At 39.8% G+C, this 16,428-nt stretch overlaps 1 protein-coding gene and 1 pseudogene across 3 annotated transcripts; both read right to left on the bottom strand.

Moving 5' to 3' along the window:
* Positions 1–3,598: 3,598 nt before the first annotated feature.
* On the bottom strand, positions 3,599–10,642 carry LOC121395440. 3 transcript variants are annotated; one of them, XM_041568991.1, is made up of 3 exons: positions 7,123–10,639; positions 4,634–4,718; positions 3,599–4,537 (listed from the first exon to the last, which is right to left on the bottom strand). In XM_041568991.1, exons 1-2 carry the CDS (start codon positions 7,991–7,993, stop codon positions 4,702–4,704), a joined length of 888 nt encoding a protein of 295 aa, XP_041424925.1. In that variant the 5' UTR covers positions 7,994–10,639; the 3' UTR covers positions 3,599–4,537; positions 4,634–4,701. The 3 variants fall into 3 exon arrangements, with proteins under 3 accessions (XP_041424925.1, XP_041424924.1, XP_041424923.1); XM_041568990.1 differs by lacking the exon at positions 4,634–4,718 and having other exon boundaries at positions 7,123–10,642; XM_041568989.1 differs by having other exon boundaries at positions 4,634–8,471.
* A 722-nt stretch (positions 10,643–11,364) lies between these two features.
* On the bottom strand, positions 11,365–13,387 carry LOC121395439 (annotated as a pseudogene).
* Positions 13,388–16,428: the final 3,041 nt, after the last annotated feature.

Here is a 16,428-nt window from a genome sequence, read left to right as displayed (position 1 = left end):
AGGAGGCGTGCCTCTGCTCTGATGCGCAACATGCCAAACAGATTGCTTCCTGCTGGGCCGCACGGATCTCCATTCCGGGCCGCATGCGGCCCGCGGCCCGCGGGTTGGATACCCCTGGTCTAGACCATTCACTTAGCTTGTCCATTTGAGGATGGATGGAGTGGTGCTGTTGTAACATGACGAATAAGGTTACTTTCCATAAATGTTGAAGTCTGATGATGTTATCGGATACAATAGTGTCCGGGAGTCCATGTGTGGCAAACCACTTCCGCAATGACTGCATGGGTGGTTGCAGATGCCACTGGAACAACTTCCAGCCATTTGGAAAATGAATCAACCACAAGGAAGAATGTCTGACCTTGAAAAGGCCCTACAAAGTTGATATGAACCCGAGACCATGGGCTCTGCGTCACCTCCATGAATGTTCCCAGGCATTAGCAGGGGCATGGTTTGGTCTGGCAAGGAACACAACTTTTTACCCATTTTTCAATACATCTATTTTAGGCCACCAGACATAAATTCTAGCAAGGTCTTTCATAGGTCTGAACTCTTTAAACGTATACCACTTATATCACTCATATGTGAAAAAAGTTAAGTCAAATTATTAAGACATACTCGTAAATCCATATACCTCCTCCTCCCCTGTGGATATCACCATACCAAAGTATGACACACAAATGGAGCATAGGGAAGGCAGAACAGAGCAGGAGACAGGAATCAGGACCAGTCTAATATGTACTACATACAGTGACACAGTGCTGGTGCCCCATTAGCATTTTGTATAAAGTGTGAACAGGTGAACAATGTGGGCAGTTTCAGTCTGTGTCTCAGGTGTGAACAATACAGGGGATTAGTCTGAATTTGAGGTTTAGACAATGCAGGGGTCAGTTAATGTCTGTAGTGATACCTTTTAAAGCTTACATATGGTAAAGTGACACAGCAGGTAGACTTTGATGTAGAGGGCCACATGAGGGGGGGTCGCCAGTTGGACAGCCCTGTTCTAGATAATGGGTTTTGGTATAAGAGTTCCTATACCTGTATTTATATATCTTTAGTTCATATCTATTTTACACAAAAACTACCACTTACCATAAGGTTGGCATCTATGTGCTGATAACATTGTATAATCATAATTTGCAAACCGATAATTTAATTTCATAGAATGTTGTGCATGTTTCTTGGTGATTAAAGTTCTGGCAGACACCATACTTAAATTGTAATTTAGAAAGAAACATCATATGAGAGGTACATAAATCTCAAGGAGACAACACCTAGCATTCATTTTCAGACTCTTATACCATTGTTATTCTGTTGTGATATACATTCCTATATACAGTATATTCCTCAGAGGTATATATATATATTTGTTTTTAAAATGCTTTTCTCTTAATGATCCTGTTAAAAAACAGCCACTGTAGGGCTGACTGAGATTCTCGTATTTCTTCACAAATCACTGATGTAAGTGAACTATAAAAAGATATTTATCTATGAACTGATTGCTATGATTTTCATTTAAAAGTTGTGATGTCAAAATATGGGGAATTTCTTTTGATTGTTTCCAGGAATTCTAGCATGTTTCTCTTTAAAAATCTATGTGCCATTATCTAAGCGGAAGACTTTCACATTCTTATCCCTATGTCTAACACCAGAATGATGATCAATAATGACATTAAAATTTCATTCAGAGGATAATGAAGGTAGACTGTAGCCAATGTCAGAATATGCTTTATCCACAGTCATAGAAATGCCTCTTGCTCCATAAGCACAAAATCTTAATCTCGCAAACCTACATATGTTTTTTCATAGGCCTATACATCATTAGGGACCACTGGTCCTGTTTTGCAATGCAGACCAAGAAGGAAGCAGCAACTGGGGCACAGAGAAGACTGGTGTTTGCAAACAGGACACATACTTTAATAAAGACACAAGGCAGGAAAGCAGTGTGAATTTATTGTTTGGGGAGGCTAAATTCCATTCATAGACTGACCTAAACTTAATGTGAGGCTTAGGGGATGCGCCACTGGAATGAAAATGAACCCCTCCAACTACCTCTAGTTATCCTGTGAGTTCCAAATAAGATCATAGTATATGGCATCTCCATCCATTTGTGTTCACAGATGTCCCCTTAATTTTAGCAAAGGGAGATATATTAGTGAAGTGTTAAAAAGTGTTTAGCTTAGTGAGATGCAGTCTTTATTTACAAAACAACAAAACAAGCACATTATGGGGCAGATTCACTAAGCTCGAGTGAAGGATTCGAATGAAAAATACTTCGAATTTCGAAGTATTTTTTTGGTACTTCGACCATCGAATTGGTTAAATTCGTTCGAATTCGAACGAAATCGAACGAATCGAACGAAAAATCGTTCGACTATTCGACCATTCGATAGTCGAAGTACTTGCCCTTTAAAAAAAACTTCGACCCCCTACTTCGGCAGGTAAAACCTACCGAAGTCAATGTTAGCCTATGGGGAAGGTCCCCATAGGCTTGCTAACCTTTTTTTGATCGAAGGATTTTCGTTCGATCGTTGGATTCAAATCCTTCGAATCGTTCGATTCGAAGGATTTAATCGTTCGATCGAACGAAAAATCCTTCGATCGATCGAACGAAGGATTAGCGCTAAATCCTTCGACTTCGATATTCGAAGTCGAAGGATTTCAATTCGAGGGTCGAATTTCGAAGTATTTTTAACTTCGAAATTCGACCCTTAGTGAATCTGCCCCTATATGTAGTGGGATGCTGTTAGATCTGCTCTATTTTGGGGTGCCAGGCTAATGATTTGAGGCAGACTGATCTTTAAATAAGTGGTATTTATTTACAAAGGAACTAAAAGGTATAACATAAAAAGGGAACTAACTAACTAACATGGAGGGAGGTAGAAAGGGATAGGGAAGGATGCAATGGAAGGGAGTGGAAAGTGGCTAACTAATAAAGTATTTACAATGCTCTTTATATACACATAAGGAAGACCATTCAAACAAACATACTACCCTGTTCCCAAAACAGCCACACCCAAAAGACAGTCCCAGCCAATCAGGCCGATGTTAGCTTTTCTTGAAGATGGTTCAACTCTTCTTAGATAGACAAGGGACTGAAATCAAGTTAGGATGCACTGTGAAAGAAATCCCATAACCCAATGCTCCATGTGTCCCTTTGTTGATCCAGCAGAGTGTCATTCCCTTGGGAACTCTTGCTATCCCTGCACCCACACCAGTATGTCCAGTTATTTGCATCTCTTTGATATGACAATTACTGTAGCTACAAGGATTGTTTTATGGCAGGATGACTGTTGTCCAGGCTTGCACATTCACAGTTGCCATTGATGGAAAGGCAGATATCTGTTAACCCATTGCGTGTATGGGCTTATTGTTGAATATCCAAAATTCAGTACTACATTCCCCACTTTTTTTTTGTGTGTCAGAATGACAAACATACTTTTGGATATTCTATGAAAACAAACATAATTACTGTCGTGGCAAATCCTCTTCGCAAGTTGTGGCAAATCCTCTTCGGACCTGTGGCTCTCTCTGTGTATTATGCCAATGGGCAGGGGACATACAACAATACACCATTTACTCACATTCACACATGATAAGATATGGCAATAACATCGGTTTTCAATACCACCAAACATTGCACATGACATATACACATGCATTTCATGTAGCATAACATCAAATTAAACTTTATATACTACAGACATTTGTTCGCTAGTCTGCATATTCTTATATTAATGTTATTTTTATCCACATAATGCCTTCTAACTTTACATTTAAATTCACTTCTATGTAAAAACAACAAACCACATCATTAACTAAAAACATAAATATTAATAACATACTTATAGTGATATATATATATACTGTATACACATAAACATACTTATTCTATGATGAAAGTTGTGCCCTATGTTTTCCATTTAATCTAAACAATGTGTGAGTAATGTTGTTCTGAAACCTGTTTTAATAAAATTCAAAAGTTCTAAACACATTTGCCTTTCAAAATATAACCAAACTCAGTTGATCCAGGGCCCAAATTTTTTCTATGTAGTTTCATGGATCCTCGAAATAAAAGAGCAAGAGCAGGACCATATGCGTAGCATTATTATCTGTTCAATACATTCTGTTTAAAAAAAATAACAGAAAATGAGAGCTGCAAAAAAAACAAAAATAATAAAAATTGTAAAAACATTTTCATGTATCTACTGCATCTTTTGGTGGGCTTTAGGAAAGAAAAACTATGGCAAAAAGGAAAAACTGCAGCACCTCTTATTTGCAAAATGTGAAAAAATTTATTGCAATTGGTCAGTAACAGGCAACGTTTCGGGCCTTGTCTTGCCCTTTCTCAAGCCTGCCTGATAGTGTGTGATACAAACATTTATCCCCCACACTGGGGGAGTGCACAATATCAGGACCCACCCCCAATCAAGTTCAAACCAATCAAGTGAGGACATTGTGAAAGTCCAATAAAGTCCAAGTGTTATTCATTTTCCGTGTGTCTTGTTAATCCATATTCCATACTGGGTATTTAGTTGTACTTATAAGAGAAAAATAAGAGAAAAATTTCAATAGTGACACTTAGTGATTAAAAATTAGAATAAAACAATGTATAAGGTTATAGAGGCTGCAGTACCTTTTACCCGGAGAGGATAGTTCCAAATGGAATCTCCTCGATGCAGTCCGGGATCATGTACCCATTCTTCATAAATGTTGATAACCTTAAAAGACAAAAATCATGTTCAGAAAAATGTAAACATACAATAAAAGGTTAAAACCAATCAGAACAAAGGAGGGTGTTGTCTGACCTAAGTGGAATAGAAGGGTATTATAACTTAAATAAAGCACATAGGTGTATATTCCCTATTAAGGCCCTTAGGCCAAAGCGTACCCAATTTATTTATCCAGTACATTTCTTTTCTTTTAAGGACTTTTAACCGATCGCCCCCTCTTCTTAATTTGGGGACGCCATCTATAATCTGAAATCTCAGCTGACTTGGTGTATGTTTCGCTGTGTGAAAGTGTGCAGGTATAGGGAGTTCGAGGTCTTCGCATCTTATGGTTGATTTATGTTTTGAAATTCTGTCTTTCACTTTCTGAGTTGTTTCTCCCACATATCCTAGTCCACACGGGCATTTGATTAAATAGATGACATATGAAGATTCACATGTGAAAAATTGCTTGATAGTGAATCTTTTCCCAGTGTGGGGATGTGTGAAACTCTGTCCTTTGGTCACACTGTTGCACTGCGCACAATTCAAGCAGGGGAAAGTTCCTGGTTTAATATCAGCTAGGTATTGTTGGCCTGTTTTCTTAGTAGGGCCAATATCCGCTTTTACTAGGGTGTCTCTGATATTCCTCCCTCTCCTATAGGCCATCAATGGAGGGGAAGTGATCTCCTCAATGTCTGGGGAGCATTTTTGTAATATATGCCAGTGTTTGCGTAAAACCGTGGCTATATGTTTACTGGCCGATGTATATTGGCTTACAAAAGCTAGTCTCTTTTGTGTCTTGGGTATGTTTTTGTTTTCAAGCAAAGTTTCTCTCGGAACACTTTTCATATGTTCACCGCTCTCAGTAAGGGCCTCTTTAGGGTAGCCTCTATCACTGAAGCGTTCAATCATTTCAGTTGCTCTTATGGGGAATAACTCTGGATCTGATACAATCCTTTTGATTCGAGCTAACTGTGTCTTGGGTAGGGATTTCTTAAGAGCTGGAGGATGGCAACTTTTATAGTGCAGTAATGTGTTACGGTCAGTTGGTTTTTTTGTACCAGTCTGTCTCCAGACGGTTGTTATCAATATATATGTTCAGATCTAGAAAAGAGACACATTTTTGATCAGAGACAAGTGTAAATTGGATTGTGGGTACCACTGTATTGAGCCAGTTGTGAAATTCTAGTAAGGTGTCCCTATCACCATTCCAAATCATAAAAATATCGTCTATGTAGCGACGATAGAAAATACAGTGTGAAGAAAACAAAACGTTTGGATATACATACTGTTCCTCAAAGCTTGCCATGTACAGATTGGCATAAGTTGGCGCCACATTACTCCCCATGGCTGTGCCCGACGTTGCATGTAGTATGTGTCTCCAAACAGAAAATAATTCTCATATAACACTATTTTTAATAGATCAATCAAAAAGGATTGTTCCGACCCGCTGTGATCAGTGTTTAGCAGACTGTCACTCGCTGCTTGTATCCCCATCTCATGTGATATTGAGGTATACAAACTGCCTACATCCAAACTTACCAGAAGAACCCCTGTATTTGGTAGGGTAATGTTCTGTAGTTGATTAAGCAGTTGCATGTTATCCTTTAGATATGATCTAGTGTTAACGACCAGTGGCTGTAAAACCCTATCTAGGTAGGTTGCTAGAGGGGAGAATACTGAGTCTGTACCTGCCACTATGGGTCTACCTGGTGGATGGGCGGGATCTTTATGTATTTTAGGCAGCGTGTACAAAACTGGTGTCATTGGGTGTTCCTTTATTAGAAATTTTTTTGTGTCTTTCTCAATTATACCATCCTCCACCCCTTGGTCAATGATTTGTGCTATGCGTTTCTGTATCTCAGGGAGGGGGTCCTTGCTGACTTTTTTGTATACCTCCTCATTGCTCAGCTGGTTTAGAATCTCTTGTATGTATTGGTCCCTGTCCATCACTACTAGGGCGCCCCCTTTGTCAGCTGGTTTGAATATTATGTCTGGTTCGTTCATCAAAGTACGCAATTCTTGTTGTTCATTCCTAGACATATTATACCTTACATTGGCAGGAATAGTATCAATATTGTTTTTTTTGACCAAATCAATATCTTTTTTAACCATCTTAATATATGTTTCCACAGCATTATCACCTGGTGGGGGAACAAATGTGCTTTTATTTCGTAGGCCAAGTTTTTTCAAACTCAGTTGAGAATGTCCTAACCCAGTATTGCAATAGGTGAATTCAAGTGGCCTGGGTGTATTAAAGAAGGACTTAAGTCTTAGGCTTCTAAAAAACCTCTCCATATCAATGTCTAGGGTGAAAGAATCACACCGATTGGTTGGGCAAAATGATAAGCCTTTGTTCAGTAATGTTATTTGCTGTTCAGAGAGGGGAAAGGAGGAAATATTGTGTACTAACGTTTTGGTTGTTGGCGTGCTGTGCGTCCAGGTTGCTGTCTCTGTGCTTGGCTGCTTCTTGGAACGTTGATGCCTTTTGCCCCCTCTTCTCTGGTGCCTCGGTGGTCCTGGGGGCCTTCTCCTAAAAAAGCCTCTGTGCTTGACTCGCCCCCCGACAGCTCCTCACTGCTGTAGTTAAGCGGTCTTGTCCCCCAGCATTTTGGCCTGCGATACTGTCCTCTCCCCCTCTGGTATTGCCTATGTTGCGGCTGCTGCGAGTTGAATTGGCGCTGTGTGATGACGTCACGCGACTCAGACGTGCGCGGGCTGCTCTCTCCCTCTGTCCAGCGATAAACTTGTCCTGCTCTGTAGTCCTCCGAATCGCGTTGAAACTTGCTTCTTTTCCGCTCCTCTATATCCCTGCGATGTTCAGCGAGGTTGGAATCAATCTGGGTGAGTAATTTCTTATACTCCTCAATCGGAGTTAGTGCTTTCAGCTCCCTTTCAATGTCCGTGACTCTCTGCTTCGCAGCAGGGATTTCTCGCTGCAGGAATTCAATGTTGAGCAGAAGAATGTCAAAGGAGCATTTGTTTAGTATCTGTTCATATTTCTGTTTAAAGTCCACGTTATCAGTGAATATAGTGGGGCGCAGATTAACTCTCAGGCCTCTAGGGATTCTCTTAACCCTGTAATACTCAGTCAGTGTTGTGGAATGCAGTTCCAAGCCAACCAAGCGGCGTTTTTCTTTGTCCAACAACCTCTGTAGATTTCTGTTACCAGGGATCGATAGGAATCCACTGTTTCCAGTATCCAGGCCAATGATTCTTGCAGCTTCCTCTTCACTGTATGCATAAGTTAACCCTTGCTGTTCCACAGTGTTAGTTTGAGACATTGGGAAACTTTGTAGTTGAGTCTGGGAGCACTTCCACTGGCAGAGATATCCAAGTATACAGTTGTGTGTGCTTCAACCACCTCACATAGGTTCCTTTCGGGCAGAGTGCAAAGCAGTGTATAAGCCCTTGCCATGGGCCAATTATACGGCAAAAAGGAAAAACTGCAGCACCTCTTATTTGCAAAATGTGAAAAAATTTATTGCAATTGGTCAGTAACAGGCAACGTTTCGGGCCTTGTCTTGCCCTTTCTCAAGCCTGCCTGATAGTGTGTGATACAAACATTTATCCCCCACACTGGGGGAGTGCACAATATCAGGACCCACCCCCAATCAAGTTCAAACCAATCAAGTGAGGACATTGTGAAAGTCCAATAAAGTCCAAGTGTTATTCATTTTCCGTGTGTCTTGTTAATCCATATTCCATACTGGGTATTTAGTTGTACTTATAAGAGAAAAAGAACGTATGAACAACAAGAATTGCGTACTTTGATGAACGAACCAGACATAATATTCAAACCAGCTGACAAAGGGGGCGCCCTAGTAGTGATGGACAGGGACCAATACATACAAGAGATTCTAAACCAGCTGAGCAATGAGGAGGTATACAAAAAAGTCAGCAAGGACCCCCTCCCTGAGATACAGAAACGCATAGCACAAATCATTGACCAAGGGGTGGAGGATGGTATAATTGAGAAAGACACAAAAAAATTTCTAATAAAGGAACATCCAATGACACCAGTTTTGTACACGCTGCCTAAAATACATAAAGATCCCGCCCATCCACCAGGTAGACCCATAGTGGCAGGTACAGACTCAGTATTCTCCCCTCTAGCAACCTACCTAGATAGGGTTTTACAGCCACTGGTCGTTAACACTAGATCATATCTAAAGGATAACATGCAACTGCTTAATCAACTACAGAACATTACCCTACCAAATACAGGGGTTCTTCTGGTAAGTTTGGATGTAGGCAGTTTGTATACCTCAATATCACATGAGATGGGGATACAAGCAGCGAGTGACAGTCTGCTAAACACTGATCACAGCGGGTCGGAACAATCCTTTTTGATTGATCTATTAAAAATAGTGTTATATGAGAATTATTTTCTGTTTGGAGACACATACTACATGCAACGTTGGGGCACAGCCATGGGGAGTAATGTGGCGCCAACTTATGCCAATCTGTACATGGCAAGCTTCGAGGAACAGTATGTATATCCAAACGTTTTGTTTTCTTCACACTGTATACATAGACGATATTTTTATGATTTGGAATGGTGATAGGGACACCTTACTAGAATTTCACAACTGGCTTAATACAGTGGTACCCACAATCCAATTTACACTTGTCTCTGATCAAAAATGTGTCTCTTTTCTAGATCTGAACATATATATTGATAACAACCGTCTGGAGACAGACTGGTACAAAAAACCAACTGACCGTAACACATTACTGCACTATAAAAGTTGCCAACCTCCAGCTCTTAAGAAATCCCTACCCAAGACACAGTTAGCTCGAATCAAAAGGATTGTATCAGATCCAGAGTTATTCCCCATAAGAGCAACTGAAATGATTGAACGCTTCAGTGATAGAGGCTACCCTAAAGAGGCCCTTACTGAGAGCGGTGAACATATGAAAAGTGTTCCGAGAGAAACTTTGCTTGAAAACAAAAACATACCCAAGACACAAAAGAGACTAGCTTTTGTAAGCCAATATACATCGGCCAGTAAACATATAGCCACGGTTTTACGCAAACACTGGCATATATTACAAAAATGCTCCCCAGACATTGAGGAGTTCACTTCCCCTCCATTGATGGCCTATAGGAGAGGGAGGAATATCAGAGACACCCTAGTAAAAGCGGATATTGGCCCTACTAAGAAAACAGGCCAACAATACCTAGCTGATATTAAACCAGGAACTTTCCCCTGCTTGAATTGTGCGCAGTGCAACAGTGTGACCAAAGGACAGAGTTTCACACATCCCCACACTGGGAAAAGATTCACTATCAAGCAATTTTTCACATGTGAATCTTCATATGTCATCTATTTAATCAAATGCCCGTGTGGACTAGGATATGTGGGAGAAACAACTCAGAAAGTGAAAGACAGAATTTCAAAACATAAATCAACCATAAGATGCGAAGACCTCGAACTCCCTATACCTGCACACTTTCACACAGCGAAACATACACCAAGTCAGCTGAGATTTCAGATTATAGATGGCGTCCCCAAATTAAGAAGAGGGGGCGATCGGTTAAAAGTCCTTAAAAGAAAAGAAATGTACTGGATAAATAAATTGGGTACGCTTTGGCCTAAGGGCCTTAATAGGGAATATACACCTATGTGCTTTATTTAAGTTATAATACCCTTCTATTCCACTTAGGTCAGACAACACCCTCCTTTGTTCTGATTGGTTTTAACCTTTTATTGTATGTTTACATTTTTCTGAACATGATTTTTGTCTTTTAAGGTTATCAACATTTATGAAGAATGGGTACATGATCCCGGACTGCATCGAGGAGATTCCATTTGGAACTATCCTCTCCGGGTAAAAGGTACTGCAGCCTCTATAACCTTATACATTGTTTTATTCTAATTTTTAATCACTAAGTGTCACTATTGAAATTTTTCTCTTATAAGTACAACTAAATACCCAGTATGGAATATGGATTAACAAGACACACGGAAAATGAATAACACTTGGACTTTATTGGACTTTCACAATGTCCTCACTTGATTGGTTTGAACTTGATTGGGGGTGGGTCCTGATATTGTGCACTCCCCCAGTGTGGGGGATAAATGTTTGTATCACACACTATCAGGCAGGCTTGAGAAAGGGCAAGACAAGGCCCGAAACGTTGCCTGTTACTGACCAATTGCAATACATTTTTTCACATTTTGCAAATAAGAGGTGCTGCAGTTTTTCCTTTTTGCCGTATAATTGGCCCATGGCAAGGGCTTATACACTGCTTTGCACTCTGCCCGAAAGGAACCTATGTGAGGTGGTTGAAGCACACACAACTGTATACTTAGGAAAGAAAAACTATGATCACCCCCCATTTGGTACCGAAAAACGTAGGTACCATTATGCAAATAGAGAGCAAAAAAAAATTGGAAAAAAAAAAAATATTCAAAATTACACAGTCTGCTATTTTTAGCAGTGTTTTGATTAAAACAATGAAGATACTAATACTGTATACAAACTAACACACAAAACACTAAACAGAGACAACATGTAAAACAAAGATAAACACATTTACATTTAACAACACAAATACATGAACAAAAACAAATACCTGTGGACAATAAATTAATAATATACCAAGGACACCAGTATTGTGAAGAGATGTTATTGAGTTTAAATATTGTTTTTTAAATTGTTTGCAAACAATTATTTTACTATTGAGCTCATTGATTGTACCACGTGGTTTTAAAAACAATACAGTTATCCAGTTAATCAGGGTTATTTAGTGTAAGACACAAAGTCATCAGGTGCTGTGCTCCTTAAAACAAATCTACAACCTGTTGAAACAAAAATCAATTTTAAAATCACAGTATCTTCTTCATTTTACAGGATAAATGGACAATCGTTCTTCCACTAGTACTCTGAAAAAGAAACATACATATAATTAATATACATAAAATTACAAATAACATAGTACATATCCATTATACAGTGGTCATGGCCATATCTAGTTTTAATTCCATCACATTCCTTGTCATTAGAAAACAGGCATATTTGTGTTTGGTACACCCTGGGCAAACTGTGCTAAATTGTCCATTAGCATTTGCATAGCAATGTGAGACCAACTGCTGTAAAGCCACAGTGGAATGTTCACCCAAGCATAAAGGGTGGGGCAGTTGTCCCTTCTTTTCCTGTTTTACAGGGAGGTGTGTGAAATTCCCTTTTGGGCTCATTTTGGCTCTCTTTTGATCTCCTGCACTATTGGAACCTGTGTCTATGTTATCAGAGGAGACAACAGTTTCAGGCTCTGATGGAGGGCTATGGTCTAGGAGATAATCATTTAGATTTTCCTGTGCATCCCCCTCTTGTCTCTGTATTGAATGGATTGGGTAAGTATCATGCTGATTGGCAGAAGTTCTGCAAAATCGAGCAATATGACCATACTTACCACAACTGTAACATTTCCGTGGAAATCTCCTGCTTTGGTGGTTTTTAGAAGCAACAGAAATATGTCTCTGGAATTCAAAAGACTCCTGAGACCAATCCCTAAGTGTATTTATAAAATTGTTGTATGAGGTGGCATACCTAAGGGCAGTTCTTGTGTTGTAATCAACATTACATTTATTTGCCATTGAGTAGAGGAAATTGGGCTCATCTGGCAACATATCAGGGCAGTTGAATACAACTTTATATAGGGAGAGATAATCAGTGCAAAATAACATTGGATCATCTCCTTTCCTATACCTTGCATTCTCCAATGCATTTGTACCTCTTGTATCATGCCCACCCAAAATCATTTGCAACTCTCTTAACCTTTCAGTGGTACCTCCCCAATTTTCATTGATATTGGACAATGTCCCAATGTGCTTACCAACCGGAGGCCTAAGTTCTGCAGCCAACTGATATGGGAGCCATGCTCTAAGCAAGGCACATGCATCTTTATTTCCAAGGTTATATTGTTTGACCACAGCTTCCAATTTATTGGAAAGGGTAATAGGGGATAAATTAGTGTCAAACTTTCCCAATATCTGGGTCAAACTTATAACCTCTTGTATTTTCAGTGCTGCTGAGTTTGAATGAATATTATTATCAGTTGGCCCATGTGTATTATTGATCTGTTGTCTAGCACATTCTGATTGGGGGCTAAAGAGAGATGGACTAGGTAATGTTTGTGGTCTTATACCTTGTTCTCCATCTTTTATCTCTTGCTCAGTAACAGGGCAGACACTTACTGGGACATTTAGTTCATATCCAGCCTTGCTTTCTAAAGATATCACCTCTTGTTCTCTGAGCCTGCATCTCTCCTCACAATCCTTCAACTTTTCTTCTAACAAATCATTCTGTTTAGCTAACAGTTCTACCTTCTCCCTCAGTTCTTCTAATTCTGAAATATGCTCTTCTGAAGTGCTAGCTGCTACAATAAGTGACTCACCAAACTTTTCCAAGTTTTCTCTAAACTGGACCTTCTCATTTCTCCACTGTTCTGCCTTATTCTCAGCAATAACTTTCATCTTTAATAATGCTAATATTTAATTGGCCATTTTAATTTTCTTTACCATTTTTGCAAGATGATTACATTTTACTTTATTGTTGTAACTTTGACACTGTGTCAGTAGACTTTTAAACTGATGTGTCAAAGACTCATCTGCACATGAATGGTAATCAGCTGAGGCATATTTGTTTACATATCTTTGAACAAATTCCATGTTTACAACAAACAATACACACTACAAACAATTACTTACACAAACAAAACACTAAACTTCAGAACAACAACAAACTATACCATAGTTTCTACACAATAACTGACCTTACTACCTTACTTAAAGTGTTCCTTAACTTCTTTCCACTAAAAAAACAGAAACGTTTCTAATACAATAACCAGTTAAAATTAGATAAAAGAAACATATACTTACCTGTGTTAGGCTCCAGGCTTTCTTTTCTGGTCAGACCTTTAACGTGTCAGTCTCAGGCTTCTCAAATCTTCTCAGCCAAGCAGATTCCTTTTCCTTACGATGATGGGTTTAGTTGAAATCCTCAAATCTGGGGTGCCAATATGTTAGATCTGCTCTATTTTGAGGTGCCAGGCTAATGACTTGAGGCAGACTGATCTTTAAATAAGTGGTATTTATTTACAAAGGAACTAAAAGGTATAACATAAAAAGGGAACTAACTAACATGGAGGGAGGTAGAAAGGGATAGGGAAGGATGCAATGGAAGGGAGTGGAAAGTGACTAACTAATAAAGTATTTACAATGCTCTTTATATACACATAAGGAAGACAATTCAAACAAACATACTACCCTGTTCCCAAAACAGCCACACCCAAAAGACAGTCCCAGCCAATCGGGTCGATGTTAGCTTTTCTTGAAGATGGTTCATCTCTTCTTAGATAGACAAGGGACTGAAATCAAGTTAGGATGCACTGTGAAAGAAATCCCATAACCCAATGCTCCAGGTGTCCCTTTGTTGATCCAGCAGAGTGTCATTCCCTTGGGAACTCTTGCTATCCCTGCACCCACACCAGTATGTCCAGTTATTTGCATCTCTTTGATATGGACATTACTGTAGCTACAAGGATTGTTTTATGGCAGGATGACTGTTGTCCAGGCTTGCACCTTCACAGTTGCCATTGATGGAAAGGCAGATATCTGTTAACCCATTGCGTGTATGGGCTTATTGTTGAATATCCAAAATTCAGTACTACAGATGCAGTGGGTACTGCCCCCCCCCGGGACAATATGCAGTTTGGGTTTCCACCTGCCCAGTATTTTACTGGCATGGCTGGTAAAAATGATCTCTGATACCAATATTATGGTATTTTTTTCCAGAAAAGGAGGCAACCCTATGTAATGCCAGGTCTATATGAAAAAACAAGCACATTCCATGCAGGGAGTTTCAGTGTATACCCCCCCCACATTATATCCAGTGAGATGCAGTGGGTATTGATGGCAGATATGCAGATATTCATGCCCCACACTGTAACATTGCCACTGAAATACACCACTGGTTTGTTTCCCAGCAAGTGAAGCTTCACTTGTCGCACAAATAAATTATTTTTTCACTGAAACGGACTGCTGCTGGAATATATTTTGTAGATTGTATTTGACCTGGGCAGAGTCACAGTCGGCACCCAACGCTGCAAAGAGCGGTGAGAATGATTCTGTAGCACTACTTTAATGCATTCCAGTATAGTACCTGTTCCCACAGGTATATATAACTGTATATTAGGGAAAAGGAGAAGCTAGGAACTGAAGGCACTGCAGAAATGAGGATTGACAAAAAGGATCCTGAGTGAATATGAACATTTGCTGCAGATTTCATCTTACTCATGTAAAATGAAATCTACAGCAAATGTTCATATCCACTCAGGATCCTTTTTGTGAATCCTCATTTCTATGGTGGCTTCAGTTCCTAGCCTCTCCCCAACCTGCCTATACCTGTGAATTGATTGGCACACAGATTAAGAAGTGAGGAGTTACTGCAAGGGGTTATTGGCAAAAAAAAATTAAATACAATCAATAGTCAGTGGTAGTTCCATTGAACTATTCAGATAGGTGTTAGCTGAAACTGAAAAAAAGTGTGAAGATATGATGCAGTCATTATGGTACCATGCTCATTAATTAGGGCCTCATGGGGCCCCCTGTACCTCCTGTGCCCACCTGCAGTTGCAGCGTCTGCGTCCTCTGTAGTTATGCCCCTGAACCATTTTGAAGAGATCTCACTTTCACACCTCTGTGATTTTCAGCTAACACCTACCTGAATAGTTCAGTAGAACCATTGTGATTGGCTATTGCTGATATTTCTTTAAAGGAAAACTATACCCCCAAAATGAATACTTAAGCAACAGTTTATATCATATTAAGTGGCATATTAAAGAATCTTACCAAACTGGTATATATACTGTACACTTAAGTAAATATTGTCCTTTTGGGGTGTGGCTACCAGCTTGATGTGAGAGGACGCAAGTTAGCTCGGCTCCATTCCAGTGGCCTTAATTAGTTATACCTACAAGCCAAGATACCGCCATTACGGATCCTACAGAGCAAGACAGGCAACCACTGCCGCAAAGATCACTTATGGGCTGTAATTGCATGGCAAAGTAAAGCGGATGATCTTGAAAATCATTTGAGACTAAATAATATCAGGCTGCTTGGATTCCCCGAATGGGCGGAAGGTTAGTCCCCTGAAAACTTTATACAACAATGGCTAACCACAATGTTTGGGGTAGACTCCCTCACCAAAACATTCTCAATTGAAAGAGCTCACCAAGTTCCCATGAGTGCTCCTCCCCCTAGTGCTCCAGCTAGGCTAGGGTATTAAATTCCAGAGACCGGGACAGAATCCTTGCAATGGCCCGCACCAAAGGCCAATTGCCATATGAAAATGTGAACATTGGCATTTACCAGGACTCGTTGGAGGTCCAAAGGCAGCGGCCTAAGTTTAACGCAGTAAAGAGGAATGTCTCTGCACTCTCCCCAGCTCATTTATATCCCTCTTAAGGACTGGAGTCCAAAACTGCACTGCATACTCCAGATGAGGCCTTACCAGGGACCTATAAAGAGGCATAATTATGTTTTCATCCCTTGAGGCAATGCCCTTTTTTATGCAAGACAGAACTTTATTTGCTTTAGTAGCCACAGAATGACACTGCCCAGAATTAGACAACTTGTTATCTACAAAAACCCCAAGATCCTTCTCATTTAAGGAAACTCCCAACAAACTGCCATTTAGTGTATAACTTGCA

The sequence above is a fragment of the Xenopus laevis genome, chromosome 7L, assembly GCF_017654675.1.
Source record: "Xenopus laevis strain J_2021 chromosome 7L, Xenopus_laevis_v10.1, whole genome shotgun sequence".
Lineage (NCBI taxonomy): Eukaryota > Metazoa > Chordata > Amphibia > Anura > Pipidae > Xenopus > Xenopus laevis.
Note: the sequence above shows the minus strand (reverse complement) of the source record. Positions and strands in the feature narration are given on the sequence as shown.

Coding starts and splice junctions, on each gene's coding strand:
- LOC121395440 (XM_041568989.1), bottom strand. CDS start 7,007: ATGGAGAGGTTTTTTAGAAGCCTAAGACTTAAGTCCTTCTTTAATACA.